Source organism: Ranitomeya variabilis, chromosome 4 (assembly GCF_051348905.1).
Source record: "Ranitomeya variabilis isolate aRanVar5 chromosome 4, aRanVar5.hap1, whole genome shotgun sequence".
Lineage (NCBI taxonomy): Eukaryota > Metazoa > Chordata > Amphibia > Anura > Dendrobatidae > Ranitomeya > Ranitomeya variabilis.
This window is the reverse complement of record NC_135235.1, coordinates 535,728,498-535,753,720: the sequence shown is the minus strand read 5'-3', so window position 1 is coordinate 535,753,720 and position 25,223 is coordinate 535,728,498. Positions and strand designations below refer to the sequence as shown.

At 42.0% G+C, this 25,223-nt stretch overlaps 1 protein-coding gene and 1 long non-coding RNA gene across 2 annotated transcripts in view; one reads left to right on the top strand and one right to left on the bottom strand.

Moving 5' to 3' along the window:
• The window catches only part of LOC143765607 (uncharacterized), a 56,734-nt gene extending 46,545 nt beyond the window's left edge, over positions 1-10,189 (bottom strand). Inside the window, exons 1-2 of the long non-coding RNA XR_013213431.1 lie at positions 10,162-10,189; positions 9,875-9,931 (exon numbers count right to left, since the gene is read on the bottom strand). This is a non-coding gene — a long non-coding RNA (uncharacterized LOC143765607). The remainder of the gene's footprint in view (positions 1-9,874; positions 9,932-10,161) is intronic.
• A 322-nt stretch (positions 10,190-10,511) lies between these two features.
• Positions 10,512-25,223, top strand: part of LOC143765606 (keratin, type I cytoskeletal 19-like) — a 46,733-nt gene continuing 32,021 nt past the window's right edge. The window contains exon 1 of the mRNA XM_077252450.1: positions 10,512-10,990. Within this exon, the coding sequence (XP_077108565.1) occupies positions 10,613-10,990 (378 nt within the window). The 5' untranslated portion in view covers positions 10,512-10,612. The remainder of the gene's footprint in view (positions 10,991-25,223) is intronic.

The following is a 25,223-nucleotide window of genomic DNA, read 5'->3' as shown; positions in this document are numbered from 1 at the left end:
GCGGTGAGCGCTGGTGATTGCGCACATGTATGGGCATATGGATGCCAGAAGTTGGGTGTGCTAGAAAGCGGTCACATGTATAGAAGAGCCAATGAAGTTGTAAGGTGCTAGTGATGGTATATGGACATGGATATGGGGATGCCTGGAAGGGCTATAGGATAATATGGTTACGTAAAAGAAGATTAGATAGGACAATTGGGTCAGGACTATCGGGAAGCTAGTAAAGGCAGGACTGTATGTGAGAGGAATACCTATTTAAAGGAATAGGCACATTAATGATATACATGATGGATCTTAGTCCTGTGTGCTGAAGGTAATAGAGGGGGTAGATTAAAGGGAGCTCACCTAATATACCGTAGGCTCAACGTGTCTGGAAGGTAAAACAAAAGATTAGTGAAGTATTACAGCCAATCTATTTCTCTATTAAGTCCTTTGGGGGTTAAGGTCTCCAGTTTATGGATCCAGAATGTTTCCCTCAATTTAAGTTGTTTAATGTGATCACCGCCCCTCCTTGGTCTGGGTACCTGTTCGATTATCTGATACTTCAATTGTGCTACCGTGTGTCTGAATTTAACAAAATGCTCCGGGATGGGTAGCCATGTTTTCCCACAGCGGATGGTAGATTTGTGGCTCGCTATGTGGTCCTTGACATGTTGTGTCTTTTCCCCTACGTAGAGGAGGCCACAGGGACATTTTATGACATAAATTACGAAATTGGACTCACACGTGTAGTAGCCCTGAATGGGATAAGATTTGCCCGTTCTGGGGTGAGTGACTCACTATCTTTTTTCTCTGAGATATCCTATAGTGAGCATTTATGATCCTTGTAAGCAGTCTGTGACTATCCTTGGCTACATGTTTTTTAATTTTGCGTTTTCTTACTTTTATTTTATTTGTATCTGTGATTGTTCCTCCTACTTTGGTGCTTGTGTATTTGTTTTTTTTAATCTTTTTTTCACTGTACATTGCTTCCTTTAGAAATTGTTGCTATACTATGACTTGTTATTGATATTGTTTCTTTATCTCCTTAGTAACCCCACGAATAAGACCCTGGTGGGTCGAAACGTTGGGTTTCTATCCTCACGTACTGCTCATATTACCCTGTCGCAACCTTTTTTGTTTTGGCAATAAATTTGTTGAACACTTTTGCATCATATCAATTCTGAGTGTGCAGTAATTTTTTGGTATTTGACTGCATGTAAGGCATCATGGAATATGAAGATTACCAATGGATTTTGCGTTGCAATGTAATTCCCAGTGTCAGAAAACTGGGTTTCTGTCCTAGATCATGGGTCTTCCAGCAGGACGATGACCGCAACATTCTTCAAGAAACACCCAGAAATGGATGGAAACAGCACTGGGGAGTACTGAAGTGCCCAACAATGAGTCCTGATCTAAATTCTAAATGCCATTTAGCATCTGGAAAGATCTTAAAATTGCTGTTGAGAGTAGGCATTCTTCAAATATGAGAGACCTGGAGCAGGTTGCAAAACTCAGTTGACAGGTGTAAGAAGATTGTTGATGGTTATAGAAAGCGAGTGATTGCAGTTATTTATTTCAAAGGGTGTGCAACCAAATATTATGCTGAGGGTGCCAGTAATTTTGCTCAGCCCATCTTTGGGGTTTTATGTGAAATTACATTCAATTTTTTCTGTGTTTTTTTGTGTTGTTCATATACACAAAGGAAATAAACGTGTATAACAAAAACATGTGCAATAATTTTCTGGAAGAAATACTTCTTGGAAGTCCGACCATAAAGGCAGATGGTTCTTGTAAAAAAATATGTTTCAATTCTACAAAAAAGAATCTTCTTACTCTAATTGCCCTAAAATCATGCAGTTGGGCTGGAAAACGAAAAGCACTTTTAATGAACCAGACCCTTTGAATTCCAATATTCACTCTTCATAGGTTGTCTTATAAAGGAATCATATTCTCTACAGGTAGCTGCTTATCAATCATCTAATCAATCCACTTTATTTCTATACAAATCAATGGTCGACTATATTACAGTAGAGATGTTAGGCTGGGGTCACACTTGCGAGTGCAATGCGAGAAACTCGGGCCTCAATACCCGGTACTGCCGCCGGTACATGGGACCGGAGCGTTCAGCTGCATAGAAATACATGCAGCTGCACGCTCCGGTCCCGAGTGCTGGCGGCAGTGCCAAGTATTGAGGCGAGAGAATCGCGTGAGTTTCTAGCATTGCACTCGCAAGTGTTACTCTGGCCTTTCTTAGAGGCTCAAAACTCTGACTGATCCAAGGAGTCTCTTGTGAGGAACCTCCCTTTGTGACATAGTTTTCTAAATTGTCAAGTAAAGGGGTTGGTCATTTATATTTTAAATTAAGTACTCCCGTTTGTAAAAATAAAAATAACATACACCATGGCATTGTATCAGCAATGTTGGCAAGGGGGCCTCCTAGTGTTTGCGAGATATTGTTTTGATGTGAGAGCCCTGCAGCTAATCAGTGGCTGTTATTGGACTGCTGCGCCGTCACTTCCTTTGCACAAGCCTCGGACAAGTGGATGTAATGAGAGTGATGCAGCCCAATAGGGGCCACTGACAAGGCTCAAATAGTATAACAACGCAACATGAGTCACGGAAGACCTGGAGCTGACATTACTAGAATGGCACCTGTGAGTATGTATTGTTTTTATATTAGGGGAATACTTCATTTGAAAAGGGGTTGTCAAAGTAGTGACAGTGGAGACACATATGGATGGTCTTTAGTGTTGGCTACAATTAAATCCACTGTAATAGGTAATACATACTATAAATAATTAATTATCTTACATGTTGAGCCATACTAATATATGTTAGTCTTTGTATCGGATAGTCATATATCCTATTATGGATGGCAATCTGTGCACTGTTACTAGGTCACCATTTAGACTCCCCAAATAATCCCTACTAATTTTAAAGAATTCACATATACTACTACTGACCACCATACATGTGTCTTCTGAGAGGCACCTTTTTATGCATATGCTTTTAAATTATTAGTTTATGCTCTAATAAAGAAATATTATAAACCTTTGGACATTTGTGTTCACTTTTCAGTGAATTATTCCGATCAGTTAGCAGGTGTGTTAGTATATACTGTTCTTGTAATCCTCAGACCAACACTGAATACCCGTCAGCTCATCCTCATACACTACCCAAGATCTTTTAACACTGTATGATTACCTTCCATCATATAAGAGGGAAGGCACAATCCTAATCATAGCTACATTGCAGTTAGATGTTGCTTACAGGTGTAACCATGAGGTTATTACTGCACAGATCTCTATGCAAGAGGTTCGTCAGAAAAGCTAATTGCACAGTAGACTATGAAGTCTCCCAAGGGTATGTGCAGCGCCCCAGAGTCCTGGTCATTGCAGTACTGATGCTCTGCCGCTAAAGGGGGCTATGGTACGTCTGATGGCACTGAAGGAGTTCACCTGACCAGGTATCACAGACACCAATACACTTCACAGTCTGGCCTCCAGGGGGAGCTAAGGGTGCTATGTATTAGGCCACTCTTCACAATCTGGTAAAACTGGGGGTTGGATAGGAAGTTAGTGAGAAAGCTGACTGGGTTGGAACCAGGCAACATCCTGTGGCAGAGGGTGTTGCAGGGGAAGATTCAGGGGGGTCCCTGTCAGGGGTGGGATCCTGACAGAGACCTAGTGAACAGAGAGAACGTTACGGGACCGCGCCTGCACCTGATCGCGGCGGTACCCTAAGAAAGGACAAGAAGCGAGGTTTATTGTGCTGAGTGAGAAACGAGATCAACGCAACAAGGAGAAACACCAGTAGGAGTCATGCTGTAAGATGAGGCAACATCCTACTGAGGCGCGTAGCCGGTGGCCGGAAACGCCGAGGAAGTATTGAGCTCCAAGCCTTACTTCAAACCTACGGCAGGACAGTCAGTTATAGGCGGGCTGTCTCACCTAAATCACCTAAGCAGACATAGGGGGCAACAGTTGGAGAGGGGCGACTCTAGGGTCCCGGAAGACCTCCAGGCCTACCCGTCATACGGGTGCGTCCTAGCCATATCATCTGGGGGACGGAGAAGAACATCAGAATCAGTTGTGAGGGAACTTCAGAAACAGACTCCTCGATCCTGCAGCCTCCAGTAAAGAGGTAAAGAGACTGCAACCTGGTGTCCTCGTTATTCATCGCGACCTGCACCACACCACAACATTTCCAACTTTCACTGGACGCCCCTCAGCAGGGTCACGGACCGGGTCTAGCCACCGTGACAATCCCAGAACCGAGACAGAGAGGCCCGCTACCGGGTACCCCTCGGCCCTGCGGCAGTGGGGGCGCTCCAGTGGCGAACCCTAATAGTGGATGTAGGAGAACCTCAGCAGAAGGCCATGCTGTTACTAATAAAAATCTATATACAAAGACAAACACTGATATTGCTGCCATGTAGTGAACACATAGTGGCAGATACCAGTCCTGCAGAACATATAGGAGATTACAGTACAATTATAACTAGTAAATTACAGATGACGTTCTTTCTGATAATCATTCATTTTTACCGGCTCTTCCATCTGGCCCAGGCCAACATGACAACTTCTCCAGCCAGGATTCTGCTGTAGAGATTACAACAAAGATACATTTGACTTCTCACATTTCCAGCCCTGTCCCCATCTATCACCAAACTGGAGGCTCTATATAGTATAATATAATACCCATGGGCCTCTATATAGTATAATGAACTCCCCATAGGCCTCATTATAATATAATGCACTTCCCATAGGTCTCCATATAGTATAATGCACTCCGCATAGACCTCCGTATAGTATAATGCAAATCCTATAGGCAACTATATAGTATAGAAGTCTCTATATACTATAATGCATGCCCCAAAGGCCTATATGTAGTATATTGTACTCCGCATAAGTCTCCATACAGTATAATGAACTCCACATAAAAAAAATACAACACTCATCAGTCAACTCTCCTCCTTGTTCCCCCCTGCTTTGAGCATCCTCTCATCTCAGCACAGTGGGTGTCATGTACTAACATCATCGCGCCAGCTGTCAGTGTCTGTGCCTTTGACATCAGATGCAGAGGAGGAATGATGGGAGCATCCAGTCGATACAGTTGAACTTGAGATGACAGGTGGGGGACTCGATGCTGGCCCCGGCCCCCCTCCTGCCAAAGAGCCCCATAGTGACCAGGTAGCGGTGCGGGGAGATCAGGTTTCCCTACTCTGCCACAGAGTGTAAGCGTGTGGGTGCACTGCACACGCTGATATAGTTACAGTAGCGTAGCACATACCAGTCTAATATATTCATTAAATATTTTGATTTTCAGCTCTTCAATTTTCGATTTACTCTTCTTGTTTGGGCTGTTCCACCTTATCAGCATTATGGGAGCAATAAATTATTTTCCCTTATTCCCAGGATGAAACATAAAATCTTTGTTATCCCAATTTCTAATCTGACAAAGAGAAGATCGAAAGCAAAGACAAAGACTTGTCCTCACTTCTTATTATCCAACTCAATCACTGCTGACAGTAGAATAAGAAAAGTGGCGCTCATCAAGTCAATGAAGAGACAGTTCTTTATTCAATATTATAGGACATGGACAGTGTATGCAGGGAGTTCAGAGGGGTGCAGAAAGGATAGCGTGGAAGACGGCCGTTTCACCATATTCCAACAGGTCCAGGTGACCTGTCGTCCACACTCTCCTTTCTGCACCCCTCTTAACTCCCTGCATACCCTATCCATGTCCTATAATATGGTACAAAGGACTCTATCTTCACTGACTTGGTGAGTGCCGCTTTTCTTATTCTTCTGTAAGCAATGCTTCATGATTGCTTCCAGCTGGTCACCAGCACCTGTCGATTAGTCAACTGAAGACCCATGAATCTGGCTGCCACACTGACGCATAAGCAGTGCAGTTGTGGCACCCCAGGAATCCGATTGCCACAGTGGCATTGCCTCCCTCACAAGGGGTGATGCCATGCCTGGAAGCAAGAAGGGATTCCCGTAGCAGGTACGCTGGCATACAACACCTTTCCTGACTCCAGACCAAAAGGAGGTGCTCTAAGCCTGGTTTCAGGGTAGCTTCCCTATAAGTTCTGGCCTGGAAGTGGGGTTAGAGAGTTCAGTATGACACAGTGAAGAGGAAGCATTTGAGGAGAGCCTGGGAGTGGAGCTGCGACTGAGCTCACCCCAGGATTGAGCACAACAGAGTGGACACCGGAGTCCGTTGTTGTGTGGGAACTACAGGCCCCACAGCCAAATCCGGAGGACAGGAGATTGCAGGTCTCCTGGCCACAACTGACACCCGAAGGCACAGCCGCATATTAGAGCCCAGAGTCACCACGAGGGAGTGACACCTGAAAAAAGCTCAAGCTGCCTGCCATGCGGGTAGCATTTCATTAAGTGGACAGACTGAAAGAGAGACTTGAGGAGAACTATAAGCATCAGAAACCCAGAGGGCAGCGCAGTAGGGAGGCTTCCAACTTCACCTGGCTAGGGTAATTCTGAACTGCTTCCAGGCTGCCCGAATCTCATATACTACCTGTTACCTGTGCTCTGGACTGAACCTACAATTAAAGGCAAATTAATCTACAGTCCTTGTGTCCTCCAATTATTCTTGCACCCCAACATCCACAACCCCTCATAGACTGATCTGGTAGCTGCATCTCAGCTGCAACACCACTGGCCCCAGCGGTCCCCTTAAGCAGCATTGGCCATCTCTAGCCGAACACCACAGGTGGCATCACGAATACTCCCCTATAAACAATTCCCTCATCCCTTTTATTGCGCACCCAGAGCCATGGACCTGGACACTGCTGCCGTGACCACCCCTTTAAGAGCTGTCCAACCCGATTTCGAGTACCCCATGGCCCTAGCAGGTGTTCCTGAGTTACTAGTGCCATATTATTGCAGCACCCCAGGTAGCCGGTTGCTGCAGTGATGTTGCCTTCCCTTCGGGAAGGGTGATGTCATGCTTGGAGGCACGGGAGATTCTCTCTATCAGGTAAGGCACTCGCATTCAATACATCTGCATCTGGGCCAGGAGGGGGAGCTCAGGACCGGGATTCAGGGGAGCTTCGTTAGACTTTATGTATCCTGGTCTGGAGGAGGAGCCAGTCAGTTTGTAGGAATCTGAGAGAAGAGAGTAGAAGGACGTCTAGAGCCGACGTAGGGGCCAAGCAGCCACGAGGGAGCTGCTACCCCTGGAAAGAATGAGAAGCAGAAGGAGAGTTGAATTGTGGAGGCGCTTAGAGGGAAGAAGCACAGAGGAGGAAGAGGCTCAGCAGGGGAACAGTGGAAAAACACCCTGGGAGCCAGAGCGTAGAACCGGGTAACGGGAGCCCAAGGCTACAGTGGGGCTCTAGGACACTTAGCAGAACCGGAGGGCATAGGACTGTATGTCAATTGCCTGCATCAAGTCTGAGGTGAAGCAGTAACTTTAGAGCCCGGGGCATGATAGAGTCCCTATAAACAGGCTCGAACTGCCTATCGTACAGACATCTGTCTTAGGACAGGAGAGAGGGGACTTGCACTGAGCTTCAAGTGGCAGGGACCTAACCAACTAAACAGCGCAAGCAGGAAAGGCTTACAGACATCACCTGGGAGAGGGATCTCCTATTGCCTCCAAGCTGGTCGGACAACAGCTACCCTGCACTAGGTACCCTGGACTAAGGACTACTACTACCATCAGTAAACGGTAAAGACTTTGCAAACCCGTGTCCTCGTTCTTTGCTAATTTATCAGCTTACACCATCTTGGGAAGCCCTGGGGACCCCGCTTCACCAGTGGGAAGCGTCACCATCTTGCTGCATACCATCACCCCAGAGGACCCCTTTAAGCAGCGTCGGTCCTCACTGACCGAAAACCATAGGTGGCGTCACGAACATAGACATTACAAATTCCCTTAAAAGACCGTCCCCTTTAATTGGGCGCCCAGGGCCACGGACCGGGTCGCAGCCACCGTGACATCCTCTCTAAGACCGGACCCGATACCGAGTACCCCGCTGCCTGGCAGGGCGCTCCATTATTTCCTCCCATTTAATCCAACTCAATGAATCTGCTGCTACAGACAGATTACACTTCACAACAGGCAGAGAGCTGCAAGTTAGGCTTCATTCAGATATCTTTTTTGCGTATGAGTGCTATTCAGATTTTTCATGGATAGCACTCTTTAACTATACTAGTGAATGTATTTGATGTTTCATGGACCAAGTAATTTACACAAAATCACAAAGAGATGTTTGATATTGATCTGAGTGTCAGAATAAAAATTGGCAATGCAAGGCTATAGGTCCGTGAAATAAATCAGACAGCACATAAGGGAAGGTAGAGAAATTTTTGCATTTTCACATATGAGAATAACTGATGAAAATCAGACCAGACTCTGATGAAAACGCTGATGAAACACGATCCATTTTTATAATATATTGAAAAGTTGATGTCAGAATGAGGGCTAAGGCATAAAGATGACCCTCAGTGGCCGTCATTTTGAATGATTCTTTGGGCTGAAATGCCATTTTCGATAAATAAAGTATTTCATAATTTTTTTCAGTCCCAACACTGGTCACCTAGTTCATAAGCATGATACTAAGTTTATGAAAATATTAGTAACAATTTAAAGGGGTTGTCCAGTCGAAAATGAAAATTCTGAAGTCACTCTGTGCGCTGCAAGGATTCGCTGGTTTCTGAGCCCAGAACGGCATTGATGTATGAGATATGCATACAAGTATATTGTGCAAGGCCACGTCCACTAGCCGGCCATACCTACTGGACGTCCGGGCCCTTGCTTCATAAACATGTATGGAGCAAGTCTCTGCCCACTAGATGGGATTCTGCCCTTGAGTATGTCTATATCCCAGCTGAGAAACCGGCAAATCCTCGCAGAGCACAGTGCATGTACTGCGGGGATTCCAAAGACTGCAGTCACACAGTGATTGCCGACTTTTCATTTTAGACCAGACAACTCCTTTAAAGTACCACATCATACATTTTTTTAGTTTATCTCTAGAGTGGTGCTACTAATCTAAGATCCCTGCTCCTAGTCTTATACTTGCCAGGTGCTCTTATCAGTTGTTCAAGACGCAGCTCAGGTCCCGAGCAGCCATTTTGTGTTTGCAGCTTCTTACTGACCTGTAGTCAGTTGCGATGGTGACAAGCTCTCAATGCAAGTCTATGAGGGCCTCGTTCTGGCTCTCATAGACTTCGTAACCTCTGGCTTTCCCAGCAAACACTGGAGTGATCCGGCAGGTTTCACACTGCTGGAGACCGACCAGAGTGTCACTGACATAAGATGAAGACAGCAGTTGGGAACTCTATGGGTATGTGTCCACGTTCAGGTTTGCTTCAGGCTTTGGTCAGGATTTTATGCAGGTAAAATCCTGACCAATAATGCACCTGAGGTCACTGGCAGGTCACCTGCGGTGTTCCTGCGTGTTTTGCTCATTGTAGCAACATGCTGCGTTCTGAAAAAACGCAACGCATGTGCGTTTTTGCGGGAAAAACGCATGCGTTTTTTAATGCACAGTGGAGACGGGATTTCATTAAATTCCCTCCACTATGCTGTAACATCTGGACGCTGCGTTTTTGACGCTGCGGCTCAGCGCTGCGTCAAAAACGCAGCGTTTCCTGAACGTGGACACATACCCTAAGACTAGGGGCAGGGAAAAAAAAGACTCGTGTGGTGATTTAAAGGAATTCTGTCCAGGTGATTTTACTACTGAAATTGATGGCATGGCTGTATAGGTCCTAACATAATCATAAAAATTATAATGTTTTGTAGTTATAAGATGTCTCAGCTTTGCAAAATCAAGCTTTGACCTCCCATATAAATTTCGTAAAAGTCCATTGGGGGTGTCTCAATGCATACATCAACATACCTCCAATGCACTTACCGGCTAATTTGCATGTTCCATCAAACCTTCATTTTTCAGTTCTGGCACATCTAATAACTGCAAGAAAATTTTAATGCATTTAATAATTGAGTACTACAAGATTATTATAACTTAGTAGTAAAATAAGATTTCCTTTAAGTCTTTTATTTCATCATGAGTGATAAGACTTTTACCAAAAGTACAAGGAATGACAAATCTCTATCACCCTGGTGTTAAATACTTTTAAATGTAGAATCTTATGCATACATGTGAGCAGAGAAGAATATTATTAGGGTTAGTGTTCTTACCACTAATATTTATTGTCTCCAATACCAGAGTTTCCAAAGGTAACCGTCTCAAATGTTAGTTCTAGTAGAGAAGGAGTTAACACCTTTAGACGGTGTAATTATACTCTAGAGTCTGGAAAGCTGCAGCTGAGTTATTTGTGGTAGGCTTCTCAGAGTACCTTGCTGCAAGGATACTGTACTTGACTTGGCAGATCAGCCTCCACCTCTGACACACCTTGTTGGTATAATATGAATGAGGGTTAAAAGCAGGAGCGAGTTGTTATTCAAAATAATAACACCAAGGATTGAGCAATGGGAAACGTAGTTAATAAGATGACACAACCCTATTTGCCTCACTAGGTAACTCCCACTCTGAAAGACATAAAGTACACTAGCAAAGACTCGCGTCTGCTACAGAGCAGCCGGGCAGATGAGAGTTGATGTTTGGTGAAGGTCCTCAGCTGATGTAAACATGAGCCACTACACTAGCAGATTCCTACCGTCATCCCCCTCAGTTAACGGAGGCCTGGGGGAGTCCTACAGCTCTTCAACATACAGCATTGGTGGTGGAAGTCAGGTCTCAGTATCTAGATGCAACTCTGTTTCTTCTGGAGTGGGAAGCTATAATTACTCCAAGGATTATGGTGAAAGTCTCCTGTCCAACAATGGCAAGGAGACCATGAAGAATTTGAATGACCGTCTCGCTTCTTATTTGGAGAAGGTTCGTTCTTTGGAGGAGGCCAATGCAGATTTGGAGAATAAAATTCAAGAATGGCATAAAAATAGAACACAAACCAAAAAAAGAGACTACAGTGCCTACGAGAAGACTATTGCAGAACTTCAGTCTCAGGTATGAGATGTAAAATGTGTTGTTGGTGTCTGACAGCATCAGTGTGCCTCTTTGACATAGCACACTAATTACATGCATGATGCAAAAGAAAAGTCTGATTTGTGGTGTAGGGAAATGGTGCTGTATGTGTCACTATGTAACAAGGAAGTGGTAATGGTGGTCAAGTCACTTGTCACCTACTTTTCCAAGAAACAGATATCTTACTTATAGCCAAATAGTGAAGAGATGACAAATGTGTTTTTACTTGAAATTCTATAGCTTTATATACCTTACGTCTTGTAAGATGCCTTCTCAACATCTCTCAGTGTCATGCGTTCTGTCTTTCCTCCCAACTATGCTCAGGATGACGTATTCTTTACTCTTTCACAGTGGTTAATCCTTTAAGATGTGAAAGCTTCTATTACAGGCTTTTATCTTTCCTAAGCAAACCTCATCTTTAATCCACAGGTTCCAGCAGTCTTATCACACATTACGTATTCTTAAGTATAGATTTCCTTTAGGGACAATGGGGTTTGAAGATGTAATGATGGTTATTAAATATTTCAGGTCAAGTTGTCAAAAAACCTCCTCTTAGGTAAGGGTCTTTCCAAAAAGCTGTATGACAACCAACATGGTCACCTTTAGAGTTTCTACCATGGTTGTCACTCAGTTTGTGACTAGACACTAAATTAACATTTACAGAGGCAGATATCTGCCCATAATGAGTGCCGATCAACAATAAAACAAGTTAAATGGAGCTCATTTAATGTTTCTTTTACACTGGCCAATATGAATATCATATAGAGAAATGATAGTTAATACAATCATTTGGTCTTTATAGAGTTTGAATATGGTCATCAGCATATCCTTCATGTACAGAGAAAGACGTGCTGCTAACAACTATTCGATCAGTTATAAGAACAAAACTGGTGGATCTTAACTGTGGCACGAAAACACACTATGTGCCCCCCAGTAGAGCTACAACATAAGTCTTCATATGTGTTAATGAGAACATTATGAGTTCTTTCTCATTTGCATGTTGATGCAGCAAGTAATGACTTCTCTATCTTGAAACTAATACTCTTAAACTGGCCATAGCCTTCATATATTTGGCAGACAATTTTTTCTCCTTAGCTTACCCAAGCGTGAACTGTAAATACTCTGTGCTTGCCTTCTCTAATGGCAGGTGTATGAAACAACACTTAGGCCACTCCTATACACATTAGAAGGCCAAACAATCCCGCAAAAATCATTATGTTCAACACTAAAGGAGTTGTCCAGTATTTGATAATTGATGACCTATACATGATAAAGGTCATCAAAATGAGTTTGGTGGTGGGCTAGCACACAGCTCCCCAACGATCAGTTGAAATCTGTTTTAGTATTGACCAGATATGACCAATCTATGGGACAGAACACTTACAGGATTCTGCCTGTTCTTTATCCCGCATTCATTGAATGGGAGATAAATAGTAGTACGGTAATCGGCAGCTGCCAGTAAAGAGTGTACAGCGCTGCTGTTTTCTTCCCTGTAGATCACTTATATCTATGTCATTACTACAGCAAATTTCAACTGATCGGTGGGGGTTGCTGAGTGTTAGACCACCATTGATCAAATATTTATGACCTATCCTAAAGATAGGCCATCAATTTCTAAGTGTGGGTCACCTCCTTAATGTAATGTGTATGTTAAGTTTTAGGCCCAGGTCACACATTCAGGTTATGATGTATCTTAATTGCAGTCAAAATTTTCTTTTTGGCCACAGTGCGTCTAAAAGCTGTGTTGTGTCCAATCACAGTTTTGCCAAAAATATAAAAAAGGTATGCACCAAATATTTGACTGCTCTACCTGGGCCTTAAAAAGAATCTGAAGGGTAAGGTCCATTAAAGCAGCTTGTACTGGTATCACAATGAAAATATCTTTACATTGTGGAATAGCACTACTTGACTGAGCAAAGAGATCTAAAGCTGGTTCTGTCATTTCTTAAGGCTTTTTTACCATTACTACAATCACTACATGAACTCTTTTATGGACCACCGATGGAGATGACGGACATGTTACTTCACATGAGCTCATTCAGTTTTCTTGCACACTGTTAATCCATATGTCTCTTGTAGAGATTTGTGTGCCATACTGTGCCTCCATGTATCATATGAAGGTATTTAGAAATTTGGCATATTCCCATCTAACCCTGTATGATTGCGTTATTCTCCTCAAGAAGCACTGCTTCTATGAAGGAAACTATGGAACAAAGAAAAGACATCATATGATATCATGCGGACCATTTGGGACTGTGCGTGGGTACACCGCATGCTATTGTACATTATTTTTATGTGTGTGATGTCTTAAGATTGCTATACACTTCAGAAATCAGCAGCAAATGGGAAGGATCCACTGTGGAGTACTCAATCCAGACTAAGTAAAACTCACATTTATTAGGTGCAGTTAAAGAATTCCATGTAGGGAGAACTGGATACATTAAGGTAGCATACTTACGTGTTTCAGTATATAGCGTCAGTCATGTACCATGACTAGGGTTATATGCCGAAACGTGTAGATCCTCTACCATATTTTGTCTAGATCTAAATAAATGGAATTTTTTTAACTGCAGCAAAAAAAATTAATATTTTACTTACCCATGATTAGTAATCCATGTTGAATCCGTTAAGTTTCCAGCTGGTTTGCTATTGGAGTTGCTCTGACCTGGTCCGTGCGAGGCTTCTTAGAGTATTGGTCGTGAGTATGTAGATTGGTTAGCTGACTCATCCTTGGATAGAAGTGGGTTGATGGTCGAACATTCATTGAATGAATGATCATTATGCAAAAACAGTCATACATCTTGGTCCATATTAGCAATAGAGTAATTCATTTTGACCATACCTTTGACATCTGTCTAGAAACATATCACAGAGAGATCATTTGTGGACTACAGATTATCAGATTGAATTTTTAAACATGGACAGCTTCTTTCTAAACCAAGATGGTGGACTAAAACGATCCATCAACCGGGGAATGATTATTTTGATCAACTTTAGATTAATGTGTATGAGATCACCTCTAAAATGTCTTCTGTGGGATCTCCAAAGTGTCACATATTTAATTAACAGGAGGTAAATTTCTAACGTGTGCCACTGAGTAATAGGCTTCATTCCAACTGATGAATCACTGGCTTATTGGTTATAAATGGTTACACGCATCATCATGAGAACATTTCATGAGAACTAAAGCTACACTATCATATAATGGATAGCAATCTGTCTATGGCCAACATAACCACTCATGATTAGTATCTTCTATAGCATCCAAGCTTTACAACGGTGACATGTTCATTAATATAGACGTGTTATATAATACACAATTATATAATACACATGATGAATAAAGCATTTATTTTTTTAAGGTAATGATTAATAAAATGACACCCAGCATTATTGTGCTAATAAACATCATCAAGGTTCCTTTGTAGTCCTTTGTGGTAAATGAATTAGTCATTACTCACTTCAAGGAACATTTGCAAGTTCCATAAAATGACAACATAAAATACACTAGAAAAACATAGTAAACATAATAGATACATTATTTAACCTAAACATAACATTCAGTTTAGATATGTTAATCAGCGCTTTACTCTGGCATTATCTATATTTCCTTCTATAATTGTAGGTCAAGATAGACATGGTGGGGCATTTAGGGTCATCTGAGCTAAAACTTTAATGTAGGACCGATTTACGGGGTTGATCAATAAAACCCTGAGCTTCAGTAAGACCCATGTATGAAAACAAACATACTGTGCATCCAGAAACATCCATATATTAGTAATACTCTTAAATGTGGAGCTCATAAGGAATGTCCTCTAAATGAGCCACTAAGATGCACTACTTTCATCCCAACTAAAGTACCACCTTGAACCTTTATGGCTTAATGGCAATGCCTTGATATCACCTGGTCATTTAATTTCAGAGTAACACACTATGTGAACAAATCTTCACACACTTTAGGAGACTGAACCTTTTTGACAGCACAATGGAAGATTAATTTAGTTGATGGTGACCCTTTATATGTACCAATATTCCTCATATGAGTAATTGGGATTTGCTAATTATGAAGAAGATTATTTACTTGACAACTTACATATAGGTATAAACATGGATGCATATTATTTATTTGGTCTATGCTTGGGGTCTTCCCGTTATATTACATCAAAATGTCTAAAGCCCTTAAATACTTCTCTGTCATGGAGAGTAATGTAGCTGAAAGAGTACTTCAGTACTTCCTTCAGAAAAAAAGTTTAGTAGTACCCTTTTAGCCAAGGTAAAATGGTAAGTCTTATTGCTTTTAAAAAACTGAAGACTATTATTTTTTCGTTTCTTTTGAGAACAATAAAACCTTTCTTTAAAGACATCCTTGGAACGTACCTCAAAACATCAAACTATCTTGAAGTCAGAATCCTTTTTTTTAATCTACGTAATCTCACTTCCAAACTAACCACATTCCTAAAAAGGCAGATAAAAGTCTTTGATAGAAGTTTACAGAACCAGCTTCTTGTTCTAAAATTTGAGAATCAAGAATGGGGCTCCCTAGTCTTATTGAAATGTCCATGGAACGTTTAACGACTCATGCTCTTTTTTGTGACCTCCAATGAAATAGGGTCATCTTTTCTTCATAATACTAGCTCCTAATGATGTCGATTTCTTGAGACAATCAGCAGAGGCTTGATACCCTAGGAATTACGTCATGTTGTGTATGTCCCATGTTCTGTATGAAGATGTAGGTCATAACGCAACAACTTGTTTTTTCTAATAAATTCAGATTTAAAAATTCATACGTTTCCAAATATTACAAGATTAATGTAAAACTTATCACGTTAAACAATCATTCAGTCATGATAATCACGGTAGTAATAAAGACATATCTGTGTAGATGATATACTTAAGAAACCAGAAGAATAACTAAATTCTGGAGATATCAAGTTAATGTTTAGTGACTGGAATTTTCTTGAGTTTATCGGAAAGTGGTCAATCATTCGTTTACAAAAACAGGGCTGAAATGTAACCGTTCACAAATGTCTATAGTTCTTTGTGTGTGAAATTTCTGTCAGTGGGGATGTAATTTCAGATATGCAGACAGAAGAAATTCATCCAACAATAATCTTGCACCATGGTATCATGTTGACATAACTTCTTGATTTTCATACATAGACAATAACTTCTGCTCCAGGCAGAAAGCCAGAAAACTGTGCTCACAGTGCAAAAATTAATGAAGAAAACAATACCCCCGCATACTAAGATCTTATCCACATTACCATACTTTGAATCATTATGGCCCTGAATAGAGATGAGCAGATCGATCCGAGGAGGATCAAGTTCAAATCAAACTTCTTAAAATTTGAGGTTCAACGAATTCGAACATTTGGAGATTTGATTTTCCATTTGCAGAAGAAAAAAAACTTGCCACACTGCTGAAGCCACAGAGAACTGTCTAATATCTTTTTGACTGAACAGTCTTTCTCACAATGTCCAGCAGCTTGGACATCAGCAAATTACTATACATTTTACAATGGTGGTCAGTATCGGGGTTATCAAAAATCAGTTTTTGCAGTGGAGCACAGTTTTTATAGCAGAGTAGTTTTCCATCTTCAGGTCACCGATTAAAGGGAACCTGTCACCAGAAATAACGCTGCTAACCTGCAGATATGTGGTTAACCTGCAGGTTAACAGCGTTAGGGTGCGTGTCCACTGTCTGTAATGACGGCGCTTTGGACGGAGCGGAAAACCGGCTCCGCCTAAAGAGCCTCCCCCTTCTGTACGCACGGTGATTCCGGATGTGTTAATTGCACACATCCGGAATCTCCACACCCCATACATAGCGCCCTGTGATGTACCTTGTGGCGACGGAGCGTCGCCACGAGATAAACAGACATGCTGCATGCTAAAAAGACGTGCAGCATGTCCGTAAACGCAGGGCTGCCAGATGTGTGTTCACACGCATATTTGAGACTGGATTTCATAAAATCCCCTCCACTATGCTGTAACATCTGGATGCTGCGGGTTGAGCTTTGCGGCTGTACGCAGTGTTCAATCCGCAGCTAATCCGGATGTAATACTGAACGTGGACACATACCCATATTATGCTGTTCGGCGCATGCCCGCTGTCAAAAACAGCAGGGAGAAAATGATCTTTATTCTCCCCGCCTGCATTTGTTATTCAGACATAGGGGCAGGTCGGTGCCGATTCAGTCACCGCTCTGATTATACAGTGTGGCTGCTATTACCGAGCCCACAGCCCTGACTGACAGCCAATCCCAATGTAGAGCCAGTGTCAGTCAGGGCCGGGGGCTTGGTTATAGCAGCCGCTCTGTATATTCCGAGCGGTGACTGAACTGGTTCCTGCTCCTATGACTGAATACTGATTGCTGATGGGGAGAATAAAGATCGGTTTCTCCCCCACTGCTTTCGTTTGCGTGTAGGTGCTGGAGAGCATTAACCTGCAGATTAACCCCAAATCTGCAGATTAACAGCAATTTTTCTGGTGACAGGTTCCCTTTAAGTCTGTCTCTCCTTTAGAATGTGAGCCGTTTAGATCAGCAGGTGACTCTCTGTCTTTTTTACAATACTGTAGAGTGTAAGTGTAAACTCTTATGGTCAGTAGGGTTCTCTCTCACTCTCCTGTAGAGTGTAAGCTCTCATGGTCAGTGTGGTCTTCTCTCTCCTGTAGAGTGTAAGCTCTTATAGTCAGCATGGTCCTCTCTCCTGTAGAGTGTAGGCCCTTATCGTCAGCAGAGTCCAGTGTCTCACTCTGCTGTAGAGTGTTAGCTCTTATGGTCAGTGTGGTCCTCTCTCTCCTGTAGAGTATAAACCCTTATGGTCAGCATGGTCTTCTCTCTCCTGTAGAGTGTAAGCTCTTATAGTCAGCATGGTCCTCTCTCCTGTAGAGTGTAGGCCCTTATCGTCAGCAGAGTCCAGTGTCTCACTCTGCTGTAGAGTGTAAGTTCTAATGGCCAGCAGGGTCCTATCTCTCAGTCTCTTAGAGTGTAAACAGTTTGTTGAAAGAGGAAAAGTCCTTTTTGGTGGTTAGTTGCCTACAAGTTCCCAGTGTAAATTTTTCGAAAGTGAAATTAAATGACTGGCAGTGACATGTTGGATACAACAATTTAAGTACCAAAGCTGTACAGTTGCCAGCCTATAAAAGTGTTACTGGTGCTTGGTCTTGATTTAATTGGCATCATGGGTATGAAATTTTAAACACTTTGTGGTTTTATGTTTAATTAATTTGATTTTCTAGTTTCCTCCCACAGCCCCAAAACCTTGTTTTTACTGGATTATCTGTTCCATAATTTGAGTGACTGTCCACAGCATCATCATGTAAATGGTAATACTAGTTTGCTTAAGTACATAAGATCTGAATGTGAATCATCTAATGTAGGAAAGAGATCACCTGGTTCAGTCCTGTGCTCTATTACCAGTCTCTGGTTTTTATCACTTTTAATTGAACATGTCTCTGGAATGAAAGCAAAACCGTTTGCAACTAATAGATAGAGTCCGTCAATATTTCACAAGCAATCTAACATATTGTAGTTACATCATTTTTATTAAAGTCATAACAGCAATAGTATAGATAATTTTTGCCTACTAAAAACATCACACACCAGCCGTCTGCTTTTGTGCACTGATAAACTGACTGTATCAACAACATAGAGGACAGTACGGTGCGAATGCAAAGGCTTTCTCTCATTTATCGACAATATACCAGACTGCATGAAGAATAGACACATGAAACAACTGGCACGGCTATTGCTTCCGATATGGCACTCAGCACATCGGACTTGCCGCCAACAAATAAACAGAATTACATATATAAGTCCTCATGGAAAGACCCATACCAGATACCACTCATCATCTGCACATAAAGGATTTCTTTACAGCATGAGTGATACAATGACATGGATTAAGCCACATCTTCTGCTTATGTAATAAAGGAATCGTCAGTACAGGGTAAGGGTCAGTCCACATTAGTCAAAGTGCGTCGCTTAAAAAGTAAGCGCTGATTTAATTTATATTTCATAAATCAATAGTACATGTAGAATCTGTATTCAGTGAATACATGTTATTACATTACTGAGATAGGATATCATAGTTGCTGCTGATAAGTTTCTATGTAGATGGGAGGGAGGAGCTATAGGCAACGCTCCTCCTTCCACCTCCCTCCCATCTACATAGAAACTTATCGGCAACAACTATGATATACTATCTCAATAATGTAATAACCTGTATTCACTGAATATGGATAAGAATTTTAAAAATGAATTATCAGTCCTGGCAGAGAGCAAGCAGATTTCTCTGATAAGATATATTACAAAGTTTCTTATTCTCATGTGTTTGATTTATGAATTAAAAATTAAAATGACAGTTACTCTGTAAAGCACCACTCCAGTGATTCTTTTATTTCAGCGCTAGAGTGGAGCTAGTAATGTAAGTTCCCAGCCACCAGCCTTATACTTACCAGCCACTGTCTTCAGCTGTTCCCATGCCACCATCTTGTGACTGGCCGGAAGTCAGAGGTAACCAGGTACGGCCTGGGGCTGAAATTCAGTCCTGGCATTTGAAATCACACAAGCCCATGTTGTCCCCGTCCCCATGAACCAGATGGGACATATTACTAATATTACCCTGGATGGAGGAAAGGAAGATTTTCTACAAGACCAATATTTCTAATGATACCCGTGGCCTGCTGGGGTAAGTGATGGAGTCAGGAACTTTGTGCTCTATCAACACTCTTAACAGTATGGGTGTCTTGAGAACACTGATTCTGTTAACGTAGCAGACAAGGCAGCCCATGACCAGACAGGCCCTCCTGGCATTTGCCAGAATTGCCAGATGGCCAGTCCAGCCCTGGAGGTAACGGTCACAAGCTCTCAGTGTAAGTCTATGAGACCCTCGTTCTGGCCTGGTTCTGGGTTTCAGAGACTTACATTGAGCGGTGACTTCCGACTTGCCCAGAAAACACTAGAGCCATCTGGCAGGTCACAAACGGCAGAAGACATCTGGAGCATCGATGATAACAGATGAAGACGGTGTCTGCTCAGTATAATACTAGTGATAGGAAACTTACGTTAGAGACACCACTCCAGTGGTAAAATAAAAAAAAAAACGTGATGCTTTAAAAACGGCCAATCGACATTTTGTTTGTTGATCGGTGGTCCTTTAATAGCCCGTTTACACAGGTGGATTGCATTTCATTTGCACACTGAATCTTATGTAACAAATTGTTCAGTGCACATAAGCTGCCATTGTTTTCGGCAACGTGAGACCTGTTTACATGTCGGTGCACGGCCGAGAATTATGATTTTTAGGCCTGCTTAAAAAAATTAATTCACCTGCCAAAAAAGTGCTTAGCTCATTAATCAGGTGATCATTAGCCTGTTTACACAGCAAGATTATCGTGAAACTAGGAACGCACGTTAAGAATAATCTTACAGTGCAAATGCAACTTTAGTGTTGTGGTTCTTCTCATTTGGATTTTTATCTCAAACTACATGCGATCAGCCAACTGCGGTCAACCCCGGGCATACACTAGAGAAACTATTTTAATAACAGAAATTTCTAAGAAAAATGAAAATAGGTGAAATGTTTGAGGATTTTAGATAGGACTATATGGAACTTGAGAAGTTGATTATCCTAAAGGCTTGTTTCCAAACAAGGTTTCTTGATCTTTTTAGATTCTAGTAAAAAGATGATAAAAAGCATGGCTGATGTACATCTGAATAGAGCCCAATCTAAGTTGAAGATGGACCATGGAGGTGGATATACTGATTAGGAATCTATTTGATAAAGTTGTGTAAGTTGAAGCTTGTGGGCCCTAGTGCAAAATCTGTAACTGTGCCACCACCTACTTTATGTGGTCTGTAATATCATGGGGTCTTCCTTTGTTGGAGGAGGTATCTCTAAGGCACCAGTGAGTAGAGGTCACATCCACTTCAAAATTGCTGATGTGAACTATTGTCCTAGATTTGATTAATGCTCCTATATACATTAGACTAACCGGCAAAACCCGCCGAGCCCTACTGATATTTCCTTACCAGACAGATGATGTTGACGAGAGAGATTTACGGCATGTTCGATTTTGGATTGCCAGTCCCTTTGTTCTCAGTGCGATAAGCCACCACCAGAGGTGTTTGGCAGTGGCTCTTTCATAGACAAAACAGTGCATATGGAGGGGGTGTAAACGATGGCTGTCAGCCAAACAAGCTTTACGAGTTTGTATTTCTCAGATTTGGAAACACAAACTCCTAAATATTTGGGTCTGAGACGTTCAAGAAATCTGTGAGGCCTTAAATCAAAAAGGAGATGTTAAAACAGAAGGTAGATCTCGCCGAGTGTATTATTGTTCAAGAGACATATTCATCAGAATTTAGATAGAAAAAAATGTACATGAATAATCTAATATGTCTCATAGATATAATGGAAACATATGGCTAGTGACCACTCCTTCATGGACTTCACAGAGAACTTGATGATTGCTGATGACAACTGAAGACAGCAATCTATATAGTGCAGGTTAAGAACTGTTGGACAATAATGTACGTCCAATTAAATACAAAACTCAATAAATGTAGCCATTTCAGTATAATGGAAATATTCAAACGTGGATAAAATCCTTGCAATCTGCATGACAGCTTATATGTTCAATAATCTATGAACCAAGCATCATTATTTGTATGAACACTGTATAGTCAAACATTTCACACACAGAAAACCCCTATGGAAGTGACAAGTCATATCATGGAAGCATGCACCCAACACGCGTTTCGCATCTGGCTTCTTCAGAGGGCTTTTTTAATATATTTTTCATAATTTGTTGTACATGTGCTTAATAAAATGAATTGGATTTTATATATGCCTATTCTTTGCCTAGTTCTTTATGTAGGTTATATTTACGGATACATTTGTGTAGATTAGCTAATTTTTGTCAAAATAATACCTAGCCTTGCCTAATTAGACAATAAAAACCTTTTGTGAATCATTCTATGGAGCTCTAGATATGGGAGATGTAAGGTATGATCTAGCTCATCATGGAATGCAGATGAGCACTCAGCATTCCCTGGTGTTACCACATACAATATATAGGTTGACCGTGCCTTGTAATTACCCTACTTGTATAGACTTCTAAGAGGCCAAAAAGAAGATTAGTCATAATTACTCTATTATGAGTTATGTGGTTTTGTAGTTCATAGTCTCTAATGGATTACACTTTAGCTAAAGTACAGAGTGCAGCACAATTTCAGCTCGCATTGGGGTTTTTACTAAGACATTGTCATTTGTTGCAACAAAAAGCAAATGTTATCACCATATTAAGTAGACTACGTAAGATTACAGGGGTTGTCTCATGTTGATGAACAGGAGGGCTCCACTCCCCATCACTAGTCCGTACTGTGCACTTTCCAATTCCGCATCATGGGCGTAGTGCAGTGTCACTGGAGCTGGATCCAGCGGTCTGGCCAGCTTCCAAGCAGCGCTTACAAGCTCTGTAGTAAAAAACATATAATCTATGTGCTCCTTGTTTAGTAAATTTGCGCAAAGATAAGTAAAAAAAGAAAATTAAAATTCCCTGTTTTTGAGAACAGAATGAATATTTGGGGACAAGTAAATTGCAAAGTTACTTGTTTTTACAAGTATCGTACTTTTCAATATCACCATTTCAAAGGGAACCTCTCACTCGATTCATGCAGTGGAAACGTTTCAGGGAAAAATATACCTGGCTGCAATTGTACAGCCAGGCTCTGATTCATGCTGTCCATGATTTGGGCATCATGAATCAGGTAACAGGTTCCCTTTAAGATGATGAGACAAAAAAATCAACATACAACACTGATAAACTTCCAATGGACTTACTACATTTATGAATCTGCACCACGATATCAAATATAGAAAAATAGTCAGCTCACTCATATTATTATAATTTATTTATATAGCACCATTGTTTCCATGGTGCTGTACATGAGGAGGGGTTACATACAAATTACAGATCACTTGCAGTAAGCAAACTAACAATTACAGACTGATACAGAGGGGCGAGGACCCTGCCCTTGGGGGCATACATTCTACAGGATGGTGAGGAAGGAGACAATAGGTTGAGGGTTGCTGGAGCTCCGGTGTTAGCGAGGCGGTAGGTTTGGTAGTGGTGAGGAGGCAGTGGGGTCAGTGCAGGCTGAAGAGGTGGGTTTTCAGGTTCCATCTGAAGCATCCGGATGTGGTTGATAGTCGGACATTTGGGGCAGAGATTTCCAGAGGATGGGGGATATTCTGGAGAAGTCTTGGAGGCGATTGGATGAGGAGCGAATAAGTGTGGAGGAGAGAAGGAGGTCTTGGGAGGACCGGAGATTACGTGAGGGAAGATATCGGGAGATTAGTTCAGATATATATGGAGGAGACAGGTTATGGATGGCTTTGTAGGTCAGTATTAGTAATTTGAACTGGATACGCTGAGGGAATGGGAGCCAGTGAAGAGATTTGCAGAGGGGGGGAAGCGGAGGAGTAGCGAGGAGAGAGATGAATTAGTCGGGCAGCAGAGTTAAGGATGGACTGGAGAGGTGCAAGGGTGTTAGCAGGGAGGCCACAGAAAAGGATGTTGCAGTAGCCAAGGCGGGAGATGATGAGGGCATGCACAAGCATTTTAGTAGATTGACGGTTGAGGAAAGGACAGATTCTGTAGATATTTTTGAGCTGGAGGTGACAGGAGGTGGAAAGAGCTTGGATGTGTGGTTTGAAGGACAGGTGTTGTGAATTTGGATTCTGGGCTCCCCCGGTGGCTACTGGTGGAATTGAACTTGTGACATCATCTTCCCTGTTCACCTGTTCTGATTAGATCTGGGTGTCGCTATATAACCTGGCTTCTCTGTTAGATGCTTGCCGGTCAACAATGTTATCAGAAGCCTCTCTGTGCTTGTTCCTGCTCCCAGACATCTACTAGATAAGTTGGACATTCGTCCATGTTTTGTTTTTGTATTTTGGTTCCAGTTCACAGCTGCAGTTTCGTTACTGTGTCTGGAAAGCTCTTGTTGATCAGGAATTGCCACTCTGGTATTATGAGTTAATGCCAGAGTCCTAAAGTAATTTCTGGATGTGTTTTGTTAGGGTTTTCTACTGACCATGAAAGTATGCTTTCTGTCTTCTGCTATCTAGAAAGCGGACCTCAAATTTGCTAAAACTATTTTCCTGCTGCGTTTGTTGTTTCATCTCATATCACCGCCAATATATGTGGGGGGCCTCTGTCTCCTTTTTGGGCATTTCTCTAGAGGTGAGTCAGGTCTTATATTTCCCTCTGCTAGCATTATTTAGTTCTCCGGCCGGCGCTGGGCATATAGGGATAAAAAGTAGGACATGCTACCTGGCTACTTCTAGATGATGCGGTAGGTTTAGTTCATGGTCAGTATAGTTACATCTTCCAAGAGCTTGTTCCTATAGAGGCTTATGCTAGTTCTCTGGCCATGGAGATCATGACAGTTTGACCGGCCCACTAAAGGGTTAAAATCCTTGGCTGAGAAAGGAGAGAAATAAGAAGTCTGCTGAGAGTTTTTTTTTTTTTTTTTTTTTTTTTTTTCTCTGTGCTCTTAATTGGATCACTTGCCAGTCTGTCTATGCTGCAGTCTTTCTTTTTTTTCTCTCTCCTTATAATCTTTGAATGGCTTTGTGTTCACCTGTTAATAATGGATCTTCAGAGTGTAACTGCAGGTTTGAATAATCTCACCACGAAAGTACAAAATTTGCAAGATTTTATTATTCATGCTCCGGTATCTGAGCCGAGAATTCCTTTGCCGGAATTCTTCTCAGGGAATAGATCTAGCTTTCAGAATTTTAGAAATAATTGTAAGCTATTTTTGTCCCTGAAATCTCGTTCTGCTGGAGACCCTGCACAGCAGGTTGGGATTGTGATTTCCTTGCTCCGCGGCGACCCTCAAGACTGGGCTTTTGCATTGGCACCAGGGGATCCTGCGTTGCGCAATGTGGATGCGTTTTTTTTGGCCTTGGGCTTGCTGTATGAGGAACCTCATTTGGAACTTCAGGCAGAAAAAACTTTGATGTCCCTATCGCAGGGGCAAGATGAAGCTGAAATTTACTGCCAAAGATTCCGTAAATGGTCTGTGCTTACTCAGTGGAATGAGTGTGCCTTGGCGGCTACTTTCAGAGAGGGTCTCTCTGATGCCATTAAGGATGTTATGGTGGGGTTCCCTGTGCCTGCGGGTCTGAATGAGTCCAT